At 55.0% G+C, this 19,219-nt stretch overlaps 1 protein-coding gene across 4 annotated transcripts in view; it reads left to right on the top strand.

Annotated features, from left to right (window-relative positions):
* OGDH (oxoglutarate dehydrogenase) overlaps positions 1 to 11,925 on the top strand; it is a 77,966-nt gene extending 66,041 nt beyond the window's left edge. For all 4 annotated transcript variants that reach the window (XM_047763510.1, XM_047763508.1, XM_047763512.1 and 1 more), the window contains 13 exons: positions 1,031 to 1,210; positions 1,523 to 1,675; positions 2,525 to 2,627; positions 2,762 to 2,890; positions 3,183 to 3,333; positions 3,588 to 3,715; positions 3,854 to 4,032; positions 4,453 to 4,524; positions 5,733 to 5,861; positions 6,468 to 6,540; positions 10,249 to 10,412; positions 10,561 to 10,715; positions 10,813 to 11,925. In XM_047763510.1, the coding sequence (XP_047619466.1) occupies positions 1,031 to 1,210; positions 1,523 to 1,675; positions 2,525 to 2,627; positions 2,762 to 2,890; positions 3,183 to 3,333; positions 3,588 to 3,715; positions 3,854 to 4,032; positions 4,453 to 4,524; positions 5,733 to 5,861; positions 6,468 to 6,540; positions 10,249 to 10,412; positions 10,561 to 10,715; positions 10,813 to 10,933 (1,737 nt within the window). In that variant the 3' untranslated portion in view covers positions 10,934 to 11,925. The remainder of the gene's footprint in view (positions 1 to 1,030; positions 1,211 to 1,522; positions 1,676 to 2,524; positions 2,628 to 2,761; positions 2,891 to 3,182; positions 3,334 to 3,587; positions 3,716 to 3,853; positions 4,033 to 4,452; positions 4,525 to 5,732; positions 5,862 to 6,467; positions 6,541 to 10,248; positions 10,413 to 10,560; positions 10,716 to 10,812) is intronic.
* The last annotated feature ends 7,294 nt before the right edge of the window (positions 11,926 to 19,219 follow it).

Here is a 19,219-nt window from a genome sequence, read left to right as displayed (position 1 = left end):
TGTCTCATTAGAAGAGGTGTGAAAAGTCCGGAAACTTCAGATGTGTTCATGTTGGGTTGTGAGCTCATGGGTCATCATTGTAGTGTTGTCATACTTGTTGCATGTTTGAAGTAGTTCATAAAAAGAAGTTTTAAACGCAGGTTATCAAATTATGAATATGCAAGTAAGTTTAAGCGGTGAGGGGTATTATGAAGTCTTCAGATTTTCTTTTAAAGAAAAAAGGCTTGGCGTTCCCCACGCCTGTGTTACTGTGGCTCAGCAGCAACGAACCCAACTAGTATCCATGAGGTCGCAGATTCGATTCCTGGCCCCGCTCAGTGGGTTAAGAACCTGGCATTGCCGTGAGCTGTGGTGTAGGTCACAGACTTGACTCAGATCTGGCATGGCTGTGGCTGTGGTGCAGGTCGACAGCTGCAGCTCCAATTCGACCCCTAGCCTGGGAACCTCCATATGCTGCAGCTGCGGCCCTAAAAAGACAAAAATGAAAAAGGCTTGTGTTAAATGAACAAAACGCAAAATATAGAGATAACAGTATCTAGAATGTTTTAAATATATATTACATGTGTATGCATTCAAAGAAAATCGTCTGGAAAGGAAACATCTAAATATTTACACTGAAGTTAGGGGTGGCTTTGTTTAATTTTTCATACTATCTTCCAAACAGCGGGTTAAGGATCCCAAATTGTCACTACTGCGGCTCAGGTTGCTGCTGTGGCATGGGTTCAGTCCCGGACCTAGGAACTTCCACATGGTGCAGGCGTAGCCAAAAATATATAGAGAGCCATTTGGGGTTTATTTAGAGTAGGCCAAGTGTGGCAGAGGAACCTCCCACAAGCGGCCTTTGGCTCCCTTCTTCCGGCCCTCATCCTCATCCACATCCATTCTTGCCCCAAGCCCCGCCCCTTCATCCTGCTGGGCCCTTGGCTCCGCCCTGTGATTGGCCAGGCCCACCCCCGGCTCCGCCCTGGCCTCCACCCCTGCCCCCAGCAGCCTGCCCCCACCCCCTGGCCAAGCTCTGTGTCCCTTGCAGATCGGCTTCACCACAGACCCGCGCATGGCCCGCTCCTCGCCCTACCCCACAGATGTGGCCCGAGTGGTGAATGCCCCCATTTTCCATGTGAACTCAGACGACCCGGAGGCCGTCATGTACGTGTGCAAGGTGGCCGCTGAGTGGAGGAGCACCTTCCACAAGGACGTGGTGGTGGACCTGGTGAGTGACCTCAGCCCGCGGCCCGGAGAGCGGGGTCGGGGCTCCCTCGGGTCGGGGGTCACCTCACCGCCCTCCCACGAGCTCCTGCGTCTTCAGCCTGGATGAGCTGACTTGGGGAAGAAGGTAGTTGGGGTCCTATCCCAGATACTCCCAGGTCACTGTCACTGCCTCTCTCATGTGTGAGGAGAGACAGGACACCAGTTCTAGAGGAGGTAAACTGAGGCGTCACGTGGAAGAAACAGGCAGGTCCTCGCGGGTCCCGAGTGCCCGCCGACATGGTCCCTGATGCTGAGACCTCCCTGCCGTGTCCAGGTGTGTTACCGGCGCAACGGCCACAACGAGATGGATGAGCCCATGTTCACGCAGCCGCTCATGTACAAGCAGATCCGCAAGCAGAAGCCCGTGCTGCAGAAGTACGCCGAGTTGCTGGTGTCGCAGGGCGTGGTCAACCAGCCCGAGTACGAGGTGCGTCCCCGGGCTCAGGTCCCACGCGGCCTCTCCAGAGCTGGCAGAGATGGAGAAGACCAGCACAGGGCCAGTGCTCCGTGTTGTAGAGGAATTAGATCCAAGGGCGCAAGCGAGATTTTACAGCTACCGTGTTTCAGGGCATAACCTCTCGGAGGGCCCGAGCTACCGAGGAGCCCCGCGAAGGAGGCAGGGCCTGGGGGCCTTTGGCGCGAGGCGGTGGCCTCCTCGTTTTATACAGTCCGCTGCACAGGGATGAGAGGCTCGGAGGTCAATGCGGGGTCCAACTGGGTCAGGAGCCTTCTCTGATCTGGCAAAGAGCCGTCTGCCGGTCGTGAACGGGAAGGGCGATGGCGATGGAGGGAGATGAGCAAGCTCAGCGGGAAGCACAGCCGTGCAGGTGGTGCCAAGATCAAGGGCAAGAGCCGGAGGCGGCACCTCCGTCCTCCTGGGGCTGTGCTGGGAGCCGTGAGAACCGGCTCAGTTCCCAAGAAAGAATATAGGGGGAGGTAGGCGGGGACAGGGGCTCCAGATTTCAGGAAGCGCTGAGCCAGCAACTGTGTGGAAGGAACTACTGGGGATGAAAACCATAAGCGGTGGGCTGGGTCTCCGATGTAGCCCTCGTTCGACGCTTGGCCTGGAAACTTGCATACGCTGCAGGTGTGGCCCTAAAAAGAAAGAAAGAAAAAAAAACCAGTCAAACGTAGGCTTCCCACAGATCTCAGAGAGGTGATGCGTGTTGAAGCTGAGGGCCTCTGCCCTGGGGCCGGCGGGCCGTGTGTGCCGGCCGTGTGGCCGCCTGCCCTTTGCAGAGCTGTCCTGACGGCTGTGCCGTGCCCGACCCCCCAGGAGGAGATCTCCAAGTACGACAGAATCTGCGAGGAGGCCTTCGCCAGGTCCAAGGACGAGAAGATCTTGCACATCAAGCACTGGCTGGACTCCCCCTGGCCTGGTGAGTGAAGAGGGCCGCCGGGGAGCCCCTTCTCCCCGCCCGCCAGCACCAGACCCCCGACAGCCGCTCCCACGGGGAACGCAGTGCCGGCCCCCTCGCTGCGGTCCCCCGCGTCAGCCAGCCCTTCTCTCCAGGCTTCTTCACGCTGGACGGGCAGCCCAGGAGCATGTCCTGCCCTTCCACGGGCCTGACGGAGGACGTCCTGACGCACATTGGGAACGTGGCCAGCTCTGTGCCTGTGGAGAACTTCACCATTCACGGAGGTAACGACCCCACCCAGGCCTTTGGAAGTGGTGGACAAGAGGCAGGTCCAGTGCCCACCTGCCTCCAGCGTGAGACGGGCCCCACCCACCTCAGATCCCACCTCAGTCAAGCCAGGAGCGGGTGGATGAGGGATGCCCTCTCCTCACCGTCCCCTGGCCCAGCGTGGTCCTCAGCTAGGAGGTCCCAGCCTCCCTGGCCTGGTCCCCAGTTGCTCCCGGCCAGTCAGGACTCCCAGAATCTGGGACTGAAGGAAGGCGTGCGGGGCGGCTGGTGAGCACCCTGGTTCCGCAGGGCTGAGCCGGATCCTGAAGACACGCGGGGAGCTGGTGAAGAACAGAACCGTGGACTGGGCTCTGGCGGAGTACATGGCCTTCGGCTCCCTCCTGAAGGAGGGCATCCACATCCGCCTGAGCGGCCAGGACGTGGAGCGGGGCACTTTCAGGTGATGGTCTTGCCGGGCTCGTGGGCCCTCCCACGTGTAGGCAGCGCGCTGGTGTTGCTCTTCCAGAAGATCGCTGCCCAGTAAACAGTCCTTAGAGCCCTGCATCTGGGGCCCAGGAGCACCCTTTCCCTGCCCCGATGAGGCGCTTCTGTTAAGACAGGGGCCGTGGGCTCCCCGAGGCTGCGGCGTGGGGTCTGCCTCTGAGCAGAGCGCAGGGCCGGCTCCTGCTGCTCACCTGTGCTGTTCTGCCGCAGCCACCGCCACCACGTGCTGCACGACCAGAACGTGGACAAGAGAACCTGCATCCCCATGAACCACCTCTGGCCCAACCAGGCCCCCTACACCGTGTGCAACAGCTCGCTGTCCGAGTACGGGGTCCTGGGTGAGCGCCCCCGCCCCCAAGACCCTCCTCTCCCCGCCGCCAATGCCCACAGTTTCCCCGGCACGCCTTCTCCAACCCCCCGCCCCCCCCCTGCCCACCAGCTGATGCTGTCTGGTCTCCCCGCTTCCTGCTCTGTAGGCTTTGAGCTGGGTTTTGCCATGGCCAGTCCCAACGCCCTGGTCCTCTGGGAGGCGCAGTTTGGTGACTTTCACAACACGGCTCAGTGCATCATCGACCAGTTCATCTGCCCGGGACAAGCCAAGTGGGTGCGGCAGAACGGCATCGTGCTGCTGCTGCCCCACGGCATGGAGGGCATGGTGAGCCCCCTCCCCGCCCACCCAGGGCCCCCGAAGGGCCGGCCTTGGACCCTGGCCCAGGGACAGCAGGGTACAGGCCCCACTGGTGCTCCCCATGTCCCCTGGAAGAAGTAAGGGTGCGGGTGGGTCCCTCCCAGGCTCAGACCCTCCCTGCTCCCTCCCCCAGGCGCCGGGTCGGGGGGCCTGTCTTAAGACTCGGCTTTGGAAACCACGAGGAGTGGGAGTGCAGGGCCCGGTCCTGCCATGTAAACGCTCCCCCACGCCCCGTGGGCAGGAGGAGAAGGAACTGAACTGCCCGCAGAAAAGAATTGGGTGCTTTCCAGACCAGAAAAGAGCAGTTTGGTTATGGAAGAGGAGTGCTGACTGGGGCTGTCAGCACGGGGAATGCCCCCGACCTGTAACTTGTGTGTCCGGTTCCAGGGCCCCGAACATTCCTCCGCCAGGCCCGAGCGGTTCCTGCAGATGTGCAACGACGACCCAGACGTCCTGCCGGTGAGTGGGCATCTGTGGGCCCTCTGAGATGCCACCACGCTGTCCCTCTCGGCTGTCATGGGTGGGCCCTGTGCCTGCTGGTCTCCCTGAAAGACAGGCTCCCTCACAGCTCCGACGGCAGTGCCAGGTGCCTCCTGCCGCCGTGGGAAGCAGGGAAGCTGAGAGCTGCAGCAGAAGCGTTGAGGAGTGTGATACTGTGTACTTGGAGTCAGGCGGCATTTTATTTATTTATTTATTTATTTATTTATTTATTCATTTATTCATTTATTCATTTATTTATTTCGATGGCCGCACCCTAGGCATCTGGAAGTTGCTGCACCAGGGATTAAATTTGAGCCACAGCTGCGGCAACACCGCATGCTTAACCCACTGTGCCGGCCAAAAATCAAACTTTCGCCTCTAGTGGATGCACCTGCCTTGCCGCAGTGGGAACTCATCAGGCAAATGTTTAGAGGAAAAAACTCTTGGGTTTGAGTGAAACGAACATTCAAAAGGAGGGAGTTCCCTGATGGCTCAGGGGGTTAAGGATCCGGCATTGTCACTGCTGTGGCTGGAGTCTCTGCTGTGCTTTGGGTTCTGTCCCTGTCCTGGAAACTTCTGTGTTTCCATGGGCATGGCCAGAAGAATAAAAAGACCTGAAAGCAAATTACTGGAAGTCAGTTTCTTTTTTTTTTTTTGTCTTTTGTCTTTTGTCTTTTTGTCTTTTGTTGTTATTGTTGTTGTTGCTATTTCTTGGGACGCTCCCGCGGCATATGGAGGTTCCCAGGCTAGGGGTCCAATCGGAGCTGTAACCACCGGCCTACGCCAGAGCCACAGCAACGCAGGATCCGAGCCGCGTCTGCAACCTACACCACAGCTCACGGCAACGCCGGATCGTTAACCCACTGAGCAAGGCCAGGGACCGAACCCGCAACCTCATGGTTCCTAGTCGGATTCGTTAACCACTGCGCCACGACGGGAACTCCTGGAAGTCAGTTTCTAAGGAAAATCAGAATTGGTTTCAGGTAGAGGCAGTGGTTTACAGAGACGCAGGGACTACGTGGGACTGAGAATCCCATTCAGATCATGGGGCTGGCGGGGTTGGCTCGTCTGTGTCCGGTGTGTGGTCTCCAAAGGAGTGGTGCCTTCTGAGGCCCTCTGCCCTGATGCCTCCTGCAGCAAGGTGCTCAGTGCCCCCTGGCCTCTGGCCCTTTCCCTCTTTGCTGCAGGACCTTAAAGAAGCCAACTTCGACATAAATCAGCTGTATGACTGCAATTGGGTTGTTGTCAACTGCTCCACCCCCGGCAACTTCTTCCATGTGCTGCGTCGCCAGATTCTCCTGCCCTTCCGGAAGCCGGTCAGTTGGGGGTGTCCCAGCTCAGAGAGCCCTGGCCTGAGGACTCCAGAGCCCCGGCCCAGTGGGAGGATGGACGTGTGAGCGGGTGGTGGTAGGTGGTGCATTGAGCTTTGAGGAGAGGTGAGCCCCACAGGGGCCACGGGAGCCGAGGGTCCCAGGAAGCAGGTTCCTGGGAAGGGTGTTGAAGGGTGAGTAGGGGAGAGAGAGAGAGAGAGAGAGTGTGGGGCGGGGGCGCTCACAGGGACAGTGCCCTCTGCTGCTGGCGGTCATGGTATAGAGCCAAGCAGGCCTCTGCAAGGACGGCCCTGGCCACAGGCAGGGACGCCGAGGAAAGGCTCAGGGGTTTTTCCAGGTATAGGGTGGGGGGCGCCCAGGGCTCAGAGCAGGCTGGGGCGGGCCAGCCCTCAGGGAGAGGACAAGGGCGAACAGCGTCAACCTGGTTCCTCCTCTTTTCACCCGACCCTCGGCTCCTCCTGACCACAGAGCTGGGAGGGCAGCAGCAGGTGCCCGTTCAGAAGGCAAGGCCCGGGCAGCCCCTTGCTGTTGGTCCTCCTCCTGGGATCCTTAGAACCTGGTCCATCATGAGCCTGTGCTTCTGTGTTTCAGTTAATCATCTTCACCCCCAAGTCCCTGCTGCGGCACCCTGAGGCCAGAACCAGCTTCGACGAGATGCTTCCAGGTAGGCGTGAGGGGTCTGAACTCTGCGGGGCTTGGGGGCTCGTACTTGTCCGTTTCACCGCGATCCTTGCCACACGTCTGTCGTTGGGTAAAGACCGCTGAACGTCACAGCCTGGACGTATGTGCTCGTGTGCGGTTTGGTCAAACAGCCTGTCCCGCCTGCCACCTGGGCCCGCAGGCTTGGCCAGTACCCTCCCGGTCTCCTTGAGGGGCAGGGCAGTGAGTCTGAGGTTAGAGTCCACCCTGCTGCCTGGGCACTGCTGCTGGAGCCTGAGGGCAGCTGGCCGCCCGGGACGGGGGACAGGCACCGGGTGAGCAGGCCCTGCCGAGGAACCCGCCAGCTCTGTGGTGTGAGGCGAGGCCCACAGTGTTGAGGTTTCCACCCGGACAGCAGGTGGCTGACACAGCGCACAGCAGCCCCACACACCGCCAGGCTGACGGGGCCAAGGGAGCCCACCTGCTCCCAGCCGTAGAGCTCCCTGTAGTCTTCCATCAAGGTAAACCCCTTCTTTGTTTGGGTTTTTTGCCTTTTTTTATTACGATGGTGCAGTATGCATAATAGAAAGTTTACCCCCTTAGCCATTTTTACGTGTGTCCAGTGGCATCAATACACACATTCACGTCATTGCACAACCATCAGACCCCATCCATCTCCAGACCGTTTTCATCTTTCCCAGCGGAAACTCTGCACCCATTAAACAACTCCCCCAACCCCTGGCACCCACCACTCTGCTCTGTCTCTACGGGTTTGACTCCTCTAAGAACCACATATAAGGGAAATTGTATAGAATTTGTCCTTATTTCACTCAGCATAATGTCCTCAAGGTTCATCCATGTTGTAGCAGGTGTCAGAATGTCCTCCCTTTTTAAGGCTGAGTAATATTCCATTGTATGTATGTACCACTTTTGGTTTATCTGCTCATCTGTCAGTAGACACTTGGCTGCCTCCGCATTTTAGAATGAAAGGTGGCCTTAGGCGGCCTAACCTTTTTTTTTTTTTTTTGTCTTTTGTTGTCCTTTTTAGGGCTATACCCGCGGCATATGGAGGTTCCCAGGCTAGGGGTCGAATCGGAGCTACACCAGATCTGAGCCGCGTCTGCAACCTACACCACACCTCACAGCAACACCAGATCCTTAACCCGCTGAGCAAGGCCAGGGATCAAACCCGCAACCTCAGGGTTCCTAGTCGGATTCGTTAATCACTGAGCCACAACGGGAGCTCCTCTATATTCTAGATAGTAATGCCTTATCAGGATTTCTTGGTGGCTCAGTGGGTTAAGGATCTGCCATTGTCAGTGCAGTAACTTGGGTCGATGCTGTAGTGTGAGTTCGATCCCTGGCTCAGGAACTTCGGCATGCAGAAGGCCTGGCCAAAAAAAAAAAAAAAAATGTAACTATATTGATAGGTCTTACATGCAGTAAGATGCATCCATTTAAATGTATGTTTTTAAAAAAAAATGTCTTATCAGATATATGACTTGCAATGATTTTTTCCCATTCTGTTTGTTGTCTTTTGATTTTCACAAAGTCCACCTTGTCTGTTTTTTCTTTTGTTGCCTGTGCCTTTGGAATCACATCCAAGAAACCACTGCCAAAGTCAATGTCATGAAGCTTTTGCCCCGGGTTTTCTTCTAATTTGTATAATTCCAGCCATCATGTTTAAGTCTTTAATCCATTTTGTGTTATTGTGTGTGTGTGGTGTGCGGGTCAGCTTCACTTCTGTGTGGATGTCCGGTTTCCCCAGCACCTTTTGTTGACAAGATTGTCCTTTCTTCATTGAGTGGCCTTGGCTCCCTTGTCCCAGTCACGTGACCTCGCATGTGAAGGTTCATTTCTGGGCTCTCCGTTCTCTTCCATCGGCCTCCGTGTCTGTCTTGGTCCCAGTATCACCCTTTGATACTGTAGCTTTGTAGTAAGTTTTGAAATCATGAAGCATGAGTCCTGCAGCTTTGTTTGTCCTTTGCAAGATAGTTTTGGCCCTTCAGGGTCCTTTGGGATGCCATGGATTTTAGGATGGATTTTTTATCTGCAAAAAATGTCGTTGACATTTTGATAAGGATGCCATTGAATCTATAGATTGCTTTCTTAGTAAAAACATAACAGTCCTAAGTCTCCCAGTCTGTGAACACAGATGGCTTTCCACTTACTGCTGTCTTTAATTTCTTTCAGTAACATTCTATGATTTTCATTGTGCAAGTTTTTCATTTTCTTGGTTAAGTTTATTATTAAGTATTTTATTTGATGCCTTTTTTTTGTTTTTTTTTTGTCTTTTTCGGGCCACACCCATGACATATGGAAGTTTGCAGGCTAGGGGTCAAATTGGAGCTACAGCTGCCAGCCTATGCCACAGCCACAGCAATGCAGGATCCAAGAGGAGTCTTCAACCTACACCACAGCTCACAGCAACGCCAGATCCTTAACACGCTGAGCAAGGCCAGGGATCGAACCCGCAGCCTCATGGTTCCCAGTCGGATTTGTTTCCTCTGTGCCAAGACGGGATCTCCTATTTGATGCTATTTTAAATGGGATATTTTTTCTTAATTTTTGAATTATTAATTGTTACTGTATAGAGATACAATTAATTCTGAGTATTGATTTTCTGTCCTATAATTTTGCTAAATTCATTTACTAGTTCTATAGGGTTTCTTGGCATGTAGAGTCTTTAGGGTTTTCTACATATAAGCTCTACAAACTGGTAATTTCACTTCTTCCTTTTGTTTTTTTTTTTCTTTGTTTTGGGTTTTTTTGTTGTTGTTTTTGTTTTGTTTTTGCTTTTTACGGCCAAAAAGCATATTAAAGTTCCAAGACTAGGGGTCGAATTGGAGCTAGAGCTGCTGGCCACAGCAACCTGGGATCTGAGCCACATCTGCAGCCTATACCACAGCTCACAGCAACACTGGATCCCCAACCCACTGAGCGAAGTCAGGGATCAAACCCGCATCCTCATGGATGCTGGTCGGGCTCGTTACTGCTGAGCCACGACAGGAACTCCCTACTTCTTCCCTTTCAATTTAGATGCCTTTTATTTCTTGTTGCTGCCTAATTGCTCTGGCTGGAGACTCCAGCTCTATGTTGAATAGAAGGGGGGGCAACGGGCATCCTTGCCTCGTTTACAGTCTTTCACCACTGAGCGCGATGTTTACAGCGGGATTTTCACATCTGGCCCTATCGTGGGAAGGTGCTTGCCTTCTAATCCTAGCATCTGTGTGTGTGGCATGAGTGTGAGCATGTTGCGTGTTGCTTGTGTGTCACTGAGTGAACCCCTCATTTTGAACACAACCTCCACAAATCGCCTCCGTCCTGGGGGAATGGTCCTGGCCATGAGCCTCTGAACATTTGCCGCAGTTGTGCGGAAAGTTTTAGTGTTTGGAAACTCATGAGGAGTCTGGCAGAGTGGTCCTGGGATGCTCTTCTAGACATGGCTATCCCCGAAGTCTAAGACAGGTCCTTCTAGAGCATGAGCCCTTGCTGTCCGCAGCTGGCCTTGCCTACTGTGCCCTTCAGGCTCCCTTGGTGTGCATTCGTGCAAGGGCATGGCCGGCTGGAGGAAGGGAGGGAGCCAGAACCCTCAGAAACCGCGTGTTCTGGTGGCCGCCTTGTCACAGCCCCATCTGCGGGCCCCCGCGTGTGCACAGCCACAGCAGGGGGGCCCTGGGTGTCCTTGGCCAAGTCCCGAGCGAAGCCCCCGGCCATGGGGATTCTCTCCTAGGGACCCACTTCCAGAGGGTGATCCCAGAAGACGGCCCTGCAGCCCAGAACCCAGAAAACGTCCAGAGACTGCTCTTCTGCACCGGCAAAGTGTACTACGACCTCACCCGAGAGCGCAAAGCACGAGGCATGGCTGAGCAAGTGGCCATCACCAGGCTCGAGCAGGTGAGGGTAGCCGGCGCCCAGGCCGGCGCTGGCACACCCTCTCCCGGGAGCCGGGGTCCCTGGGCTGCCCGCCCGGAACGCCAGCCCCTTGGAGCCAGGCTCGCCCAGCTCCTGCGCCTCTCCTGACAGGGGCCCCATCTCCCCGCAGCTGTCGCCCTTCCCCTTCGACCTCCTGCTGCAGGAGGTGCAGAAGTACCCCAACGCCGAGCTGGCCTGGTGCCAGGAGGAGCACAAGAACCAGGGCTACTACGACTACGTGAAGCCCAGGCTGCGGACCACCATCAGCCGCGCCAAGCCCGTGTGGTGAGCATGCGGCCCTGCCCTCGGGCGGTGCCCCGGGGCCTGGGGCGCGCAGCCGGGCAGTGGCCTTCACCGTCGCCGCTTGCTGTCACCCTCTCAGGTATGCGGGCCGGGACCCAGCGGCGGCTCCGGCCACCGGCAACAAGAAGACCCACCTCACAGAGCTTCAGCGCCTCCTGGACACGGCCTTCGACCTGGACGCCTTCAAGAACTTCTCGTAGACGCAGCCCGGGCTGCGGGGGCCGCCTCCACGTCTCCACTGCCCCTCGCTTCTCAACTAAAGAATAGTGCCTCGGCGCTGCCCGCACCTCTGCCCGCCCGCTGCACCGCACACTCCCCCTCGCTCACCTAGGCATCAGGCTGCCGGCCCCCTCGTGTGCGTGGCCACCCCCAAGCCAGCAACTCCCCAGGCTCCGTGACTGCTGTCCAGTGGAGCAGCTTCAGGGAGGCCTTGGGGAGCCAGGGGAGAGGGAGCCCCCGCAGGTGTCCTGGGGGGTCAGATCTGCACCCACCCCCCAGCTCACCCAGCAGGACGGGCCTCACGTGGCATCCCCAGGTGCTGGCCGTCCTTGTCACCCAGCAGGGGGACTCCCGCACCTGGACTTGGGTGGCTTCCTCTCCCCCATCCCAGCCCCAGACCTCTCAAAGGAGCCACCGCTGTCAGAGGCTTGGCGGGGTGGGCCGGGTTCTGGCGGGACCCCCGCGTGCAGCGAACCCTGGGCACTGCTGAGGGGCAGCTGGCGGGAGAGGGCCTGAGGCTGACCTTGCACAGAGAGGGCAGGTCCGCTCTCTGCAGAGTCCATCTCCCCCCTCGAGGGTCCCGGGCGGTGGGGGGGGCCCCGCAGCTTCCACCCGCCTAAGGCTGGGCAGGGAGGCGGGCTGGGCTGTGCATGGCCAGGAAGCCCCACCGGGGCTCCAGGGCCAGGGTGCCAGTCGCTGGTCAGGTCCTGCTCTCCCTTCACCTCCAGCTCCGCCTCCTTTCCTCTTTCCCTCTCACACGAAGGAGACTGAAGCATTCTTCTCTCTGCTGTGCCAAAGCTGGTCAGAAGGGGGAGAGGAAGGGCAGGAGTGAGGGGCAGCGCTGGGCCAAGGGGCCAGCCCCCCCTGACCCGTCACAGGGACAAATCTGATTTATTTATTTTGGTTAAAAAAAAAATAATAGAAACAACTTGGCATTGCATTTGGCTTGACCCATAAACTAAGTTATCCTTGGGCCCGTCTGTGTGGTGTCATTCTTTCTGTTCCCCCTGCTCCCCAGCCATCCACCCTGCCTGGGAAGCTCTGCCCGCAGGCATGCGCAGGACTGCGCAGAGGTGGCTGAGCCTCTGGCCTCTCTGTCGTCATCTTTGCAGGTGACATCTGGTGCATGCTGGTTTCTGAGTGTCGCCTGTCCCAGGTCCCCCAGTGCCCTCCACCTCAGAGAGGATCCTGTAGTCTGGGCTTGAGCCAACCCGCTCATGGCAGGTTCGCCCTAGGGCATGCTAGCACCCTCTGGAAGCCTAGGCAGCTCATCGCACCTCTGGAGGGAGCCAGCCTTGCCAGCAGAGCCTTCATGAGGCCATGTGTTCCCTTGGCAAGTGCCCGACTGCCTTGAGCCCACAACATGGCAGCCTCGGCTGCCCGGGTGTGCACCTGGGGGTAGCTGCCAGCAGTGGGGCCCCCAGTATTCACCCCATCCTTTGGGCTCTGCCCAGGTCCCTTGTCCTTGATGCCATTTCAAAATGTCCTTATTTTGGAGTTCCCGTCATGAGTCAGCAGTAATGAACCCGACTAGATCTGGCGTTGTCATGTGCTGTGGCTCAGACGCAGCTCAGATTCTTCGTGGCTGTGGCGTGGGCCGGCAGCTATAGCTCTGATTTGGTCCCTAGCCTGGGAACCTCCATATGCTGTGGGTACGGCCCTAAAAAAAAAAAAAAAAATCTTCATTTTGTCCTGTGGCTGTGGCTTGCCCAAGGGGTGCTGCAGTCATGGCATGCCTCAGGCAGATGGGGCAGGGAGGGACAGCGGGACAGCTGCCACCTGCCCCCATGCTTACAAAAGCATCTCACCGTCCCCTCATCTGATGCGGTCAGCCAGGCAGATTAGAGCTGACAGAGGCCAAAACTGTCAGGAGCCACTTCCCTTCCCTGTGTGGTGAGTTAGGGCTCCATTCTCACCCCAGTCCAGAGCCCTTTTGGGGTGAGGTCTGAGATGAAAGCTGGGTGCACCCCTCTCACAGCTTCCAGTCTGGTCGGGGGACACAGGGGAGCCAAGAGTGCGGGGGTCTGGACACTTCCTGGAGGGGCACCTGAGGGAGTCCCCAGTCCCTCTGCAGGGCCTGGGGCCACAGGGGTGGGGTGGGGCTTCAGCAGGCCTCTCCCACACCCATGGGTCTGCAGTCCTGCCCATGTCCACAAGGTTCTGGAAGGATGAGGAGCAATCAGACCACACTGGACCACACACCCTACAAACGATTCTTTGGTCAGCTCTGTTCTGCTTCCACTCCCAACTGCCCCTTTCCTAAAATTGGAAGAGCGGATGGTGAGAAGGGAGCCCAGCAGGGTGGTTAAAGGATCTTGGCGTTGCCAGAGCTGTGGCATAGGTTGCAACTGCAGCTTGAATCTGACCCCTGGCCAGGGAACTCCGTATGCCATGGGGTGGCCAAAAAATAAAGAAATAATAATTTTTTAAAAGTAGGAGCTCCTGCTGTGGTGAAGCAGGATCGGTGGCGTCTGGGGAGCACTGAGATGCGGGCTTGATCCCTGGCCCAGCTCAGTGGGTTAAAGATCCAGTGTGGCCGCAGCCGCAGCTTGATTCAAAGCTGTGGCTTGGATCTGATTCCTGGCCCGGGAACTCCATATGACACGAGGTGGCCAAAGAAATTTTTTTTTTTAATTTTTTAAAATGAAGGAGTTCCTGGAGATCCTGTCTTGGCGCAGCGGAAACGAATCCAACCAGGAACCATGAGGTCATGGGTTTGATCCCTGGCCTTGCTCCGTGGGTTAAGGATCCAGCGTTGCTGTGGCTGTGGTGTAGGCCGGCAGCTGCAGCTCCTATTCAGCCTCTAGCCTGGGAACTTACATATGCCGCGCGGGTGTGGCCCTAAAAAGACAAAAGACAAAAAAAAAAATTTAATTAAAGAAATAAAGGAGTTCCCATCGTGGCTCAGTGGTTATCGAACCCGACTGGCATCCATGAGGACTCAGGTTTGATCCCTGGCATTGCTCAGTGAGTTAAGGATCTGGCATGCCATGAGCTTCGGTGTATGTAGGTCACAGACTCGGCTCAGATCTCACATTGCTATGGCTGTGGCGTAGGCCTGTGGCTACAGCTCCTATAGCCTAGAAACCTATATGCCACAGGTTATAAATAAAAATAAAATTGGGAGTTCCCATTGTGGCACAGCAGAAACAAATCTGAAGAGTATCCATGAGGATGACAATTCAATCCCTGGCCTCACTCAGTGGATTAAGGATCTGGTGTTACCGTGAGCTGAGATGTAGGTTGAAGACGTGGCTCAGATCTCTGTTGGCTGTGGCTGTGGTGTAGGCCAGCAGCTGCAACTCTGATTCAACTCCTAGCCTGGGAACTTCCATATGCGGCAGGTGCAGCCCTAAAAAGCACAATCAATCAATCAATCAATGAAATTACATCTTTGTTAGATAATTCTAACATTTCTATCATCTTGGCATTAGCATCTATTGATTGTCTTGTGTTTTTGGTTTGTTTGTTTTGGCCATGCCTGCAGCATGTAGAAGTTCTCAGGCCAGGGATCAAACCAGAGCCAAGGAGATCCCGTTGTGGCTCAGGTGGGTTAAGAACCTGAGTCGTATCCATGAGGATCTGGGTTTGTCTTTTTTTTTTCTTTTTTTTTTGGTCTTTTTAGGGCCACACTTGTGGCATATGGAGCTTCCCGGGCTACGGGGTGGAATCAGAGCTACAGCTGTCAGTCTACACCACAACTCTTGGCAATGCCGGATCCTCAACTCACTGAGCGAGGCTGGGGATCGAACCCGCATCCTCATGGATACTAGTCAGATTTGTTCCCCCCCCACACAACCAGAACGCCATGCCGGCTTTCTTGACATAGAGAAGCCATTTTTGGCCCAAGCCGGTTCGAGGTCTGAGCCTGGCCGCAGCGCTTTTGCCCTTGAGCAGGTCTCAATGGTGATGATCCTAAGGGAAGAAATGACAGTGGAGAGGACACAGCCCTTGTAAATGCTTTCGATGGTAAAAGACGAGCCGGAAGTGCTTTCTCAGCTGTTTTGCAGAATTTTAACCCCCCCCCCCATTAAACCATTTTCTGACCCTCAAGACTTAAGTCAACTAAAACGTGGACTCTGTCCACTGCCCAAACCCCTCATGAACATGCGTGCCCACTTAGCCTAAAACTTCCCCAGTTTGGGGAGTTCCCGCCATGGCTCAGTGGTTAACGAGCCCGACTAGCATCCATGAGGACTCTGGTTCAATCCCTGGCCTTGCTCAGTGGGTGAAGGATCCAGCGTTGCCATGAGCTGTGGTGTAGGTCGAAGATGTGGCTTGGATCCCGAGTTGCCGTGGCTGTGGTGTAGACCAAGCAGCTACAGCTCCGATTCACCCCCTAGCCTGGGAACCTCCATGTGCCGTGGGTACAGCCCTAAAAAGACAAAAGACAAAACAAAAACAAAAACACTTCCCCAGTTTTGCTGTTTGGGGAGACACTGAATGGTCAGGCTACTCAAGATGGCTGCTCTCTTGCTCACTGTCCATCCTCTGCTCACCAGTGTCTGCTTCACCTCCCCAGGGCTGACCTTCCTACTTACTTGCCCCAGGCCCCAGCTAGTGATTATTCTTATCATCAAAGAGGCCGTGAGGGGCGTGCCCCTTTGCTAGTTCCCTGGGTAATCAATGAGCCAACTGACTTATCAACTCCTCCTATAACTGGCAATCTCCCCTGCCCCCTCCTCCCCCCTCAGAGCCACAGATCCGTGATGGCCTAGATGTCCTGCCTGCTGTCCTCTGCACACAGTAGGGTGTCACTCTAGGACCTTGCTTCAGACAGGTAAACTCCCCCATGCATTAAACCACTGATGTCTCTGTTTCTGACTCCAGGCTTTTGTTTTGTTTTGTTTGCACCCGTGGCCTATGGAGGTTCCCAGGCTAGGGGCTCAAATCAGCGCTACAGCCGCAGCCACAGCCGCAGCCACAGCTCACAGCAACACCAGAGATCCTTAACCCACTGAGCGAGGCCAGGGATTGAATCCGCAACCTCATGGTTCCTATTCATTTTCTGGTCCTCCACTTGGGAACTCCTCTGACTCCAGGCTCTTTCTTCACTCTTGTTTTGTTCTGTTTTTACTGCCATTCCTCTGGCACATGGAAGTTATAAAAGAGAGAAGCCATCCAGAAAGCCACACCTGGTTCTCTTTCTCTGGGGACACCCTACCCTATCTGCTCACACTGTGAGTCTGACAGGGGCTCCTGGCTGTGGGCCCCCTTACCTGGTGGGTGAGAAGGATTTTGGTGTTGCGCTCTGCTCCTCTGGTTTTGGTTTCCTGTTGCCTCCAGAGAAAATCATGCTGTCCTATAAAATAGAGTGGGCAGTCATCAAGACTATTTTAAAGATTTATTCTGGAGTTCCCGTCGGGGTGCAGCAGAAATGAATCCAACCAGGAACCATGGAGTTCCCGTCGTGGCGCAGTGGTTAACGAATCCGACTAGGAACCATGAGGTTGTGGGTTCGGTCCCTGCCCTTGCTCAGTGGGTTAACGATCCGGCGTTGCCGTGAGCTGTGGAGTAGGTTGCAGACGCGGCTCGGATCCTGCGTTGCTGTGGCTCTGGCGTAGGCCGGAGGCTACAGCTCCGATTCGACCTCTAGCCTGGGAACCTCCATATGCCGCGGGAGCGGCCCAAGAAATAGCAAAAAAAAAAAAAGACCTAGGAACCATGAGGTTGCGGGTTCGATCCCTGGCCTCACTCAGTGGGTTAAGGATCCGGCGTTGCCGTGAGCTGTGATGTAGGTCAAAGATGTGGCTCGGATCTGGTATTGCTGTGGCTGTGGTGCAGGCCAGCAGCTGTAGCTCCGATTCGACCCCTAGCCTGGGAACCTCCATATGCCATGGGTGTGGCCCTGGAAAAGACAAAAAGACCAAAAAATTGTTTAAATTAAATATTTATTATTATTATTTTGTCTTCTTAGGGCTGCACCGTGGCATATGGAGGTTCCCGGCCTAGGGATCCAGTCGGGGCTATAGTCATCAGAATACCCCACAGCCACAGCAACACCAGATCCAAGCCACATCTGCAACCTACACCACAGCTCACAGCAACCCTGGATCCTTAACCCAATGATCAAGGCAAGGGATCGAACCTACAACCTCATGGATACTAGTCAGATTCGTTTCCACTGAGCCACGACGGGAAGTCCATTGTTTAATGAATATTAAGTAGTTTTGTTGTTGTTTTTGGCCTTGCCCTCAGCATTGAGAAGTTCCCTGGCCAGGGATCGAACCCGCCGCACAGCAGTGACAACATCAGTTCCCAACCCACCAGGCCATCAGGGAACTCCTTAAATAGTTTTTACCAAATCTGCACATTTGCCAAATCTCCAAATAATGCATCCTTATTCATAATTTGGTGCATTCCTTCCTGTCATTTTGTTGTGCCTTTAAAGATAATTTTTAGGGAGTATCATGGCTCAACGGAAATGAATCTGACTAGCATCCATGAGGATACGGGTTCGATCCCTGGGTTTGCTCAGTGGGTTAAGGATCCAGCATTGCCGTGAGCAGTGGTGTAGGTTGCAGATGCAGCTCGGATTCTGCATTGCTGTGGCTGTGGCACAGGCTGGCAGCTACAGCTCTGATGCGACCCCTAGCCTGGGAACCTCCGTATGCCGAGGGTGTGGCCCTAAAAAAAAAAGACAAGAACACTTTGCCACATGTCCTTACTTCTATCTATACACCCTTACTTGCTTTGGATTAAATCACGTGAGGCTTAGTCGCTGACCCCGTGACCCTTCACCTTAAATACTTCTCCTTGACAAGCTCGTAAAAACGAGGATATTCTCCCACACCCACAGTGCAGCCACCACACTCAGGAAATTTCACGTCCATTCAGTGCTCTTATCTCTGGCCCATATTCGAGTTTCCCCAAGTGTCTTCATCCTCCATCCAGAGTCCGGTTGTGGCCTCGAACTTACTTCTCCCTCTCCTTGGTCTCCTTGAAATGGAGCAGGACCCTGTGGGCCCTCCCTGGTACAAAAGATTTTGTGTCTCTCCCATTTCTTTTCTCTCTCTCTCTTTTTTTTTTTTTTGTCTTTTTAGGGCTGCACGTATGGCATATGGAAGTTCTCAGGCTAAGGGGTAGAATCGGAGCTACAGCTGCCGGTCTATACCACAGCCACAGCAATGCTGGATCTGAGCCACGTCTGTGACCTACACCACAGCTCATGGCAACGCCGGATCCTTAACCCACTGAGCAAGGCCAGGAATCAAATATGCGTCCTCATGGATGCTAGTCAGGTTCCTTTTCCAATGAGCCACGGTGGGAACTCTCCCCATTTCTTATTTGTAGAAAGGCTTCAGCCTCCTAGACCTTCCCCGAGTTTCAAAGGGCAGATCCAAACAGTTACTAGCCTGGGGAGTGAGGGAATGCAGAGCAAAGGAAAAGCAGTCAAGAAAGACTAGTGCAGTGATGGGACAGATCCTGGTTCCTTCTGGAGAGGCGGAGGATGGACAGAACAATCTGATACAGAGTTCTGGATTCTTCCACAGGAGCTGAGGCCCCACGGTGGAGATGCTAACTTCAGGCTGAGCCGTAACTAGCCCTTGGAGCTCAGATTGGTTGGAACCAGAAAGCTGATATTTGAGATTCCTGAAATATCCCCCTACTGCCAACCAATCAGAAGAAAGTCACACACGCTGCAGCCCCCGCCCCCAATTTTGCCTATGAAAACTCTCCTGCAGTTCTGGTAGTGGCTCAGCAGAAAAGGAATCTGACTAGCATCTATGAGGACACAGGTTCAATCCTGGCCTCGCTCAGTAGGTTAAGGATCTGGCATTGCTGTGAGCTGTGGTATAGCTTGTGGATGAGGCTTGGATCCAACATTGCTGTGGCTGTGGTGTAGGCCGGAGGCTACAGCTCTGATTCGACCCCTAGCCTGGGAACCTCCCATGTGCTGCTGGTGTAGCCCTCAAAAGCAAAAAAAAAAAAAAAGAAAAAGAAAAGAATATTTTGCCCAGGAGCTCCCATCATGGCTCATTGGAAAAGGAACCTGACTAGCATCCATGAGGATGCAGGTTCGATCCCTGGCCTCACTTAGTGTGTTAAGGATCTGGTGTTGCCGTGAGCTGTGGCGTAGGTCCCAGACTTGGCTTGGATCTGATGTTGCTATGGCTGTGGTGTCGGCCAGCAGCTATAGCTCAAATTTGCCCCTTAGCCTGGGAACCTCCATATGCCGACGGTTCAGCCCTAAGAAGACAAAAAAAAAAAGAATACTTTGCCCAAATAAGTAGCAGCTGTTTTGGGGGGGCGTTCTGTTGTGGCTC

This window comes from Phacochoerus africanus, chromosome 16, assembly GCF_016906955.1.
Source record: "Phacochoerus africanus isolate WHEZ1 chromosome 16, ROS_Pafr_v1, whole genome shotgun sequence".
Lineage (NCBI taxonomy): Eukaryota > Metazoa > Chordata > Mammalia > Artiodactyla > Suidae > Phacochoerus > Phacochoerus africanus.
This window is presented reverse-complemented; position numbering and strand designations above follow the sequence as displayed.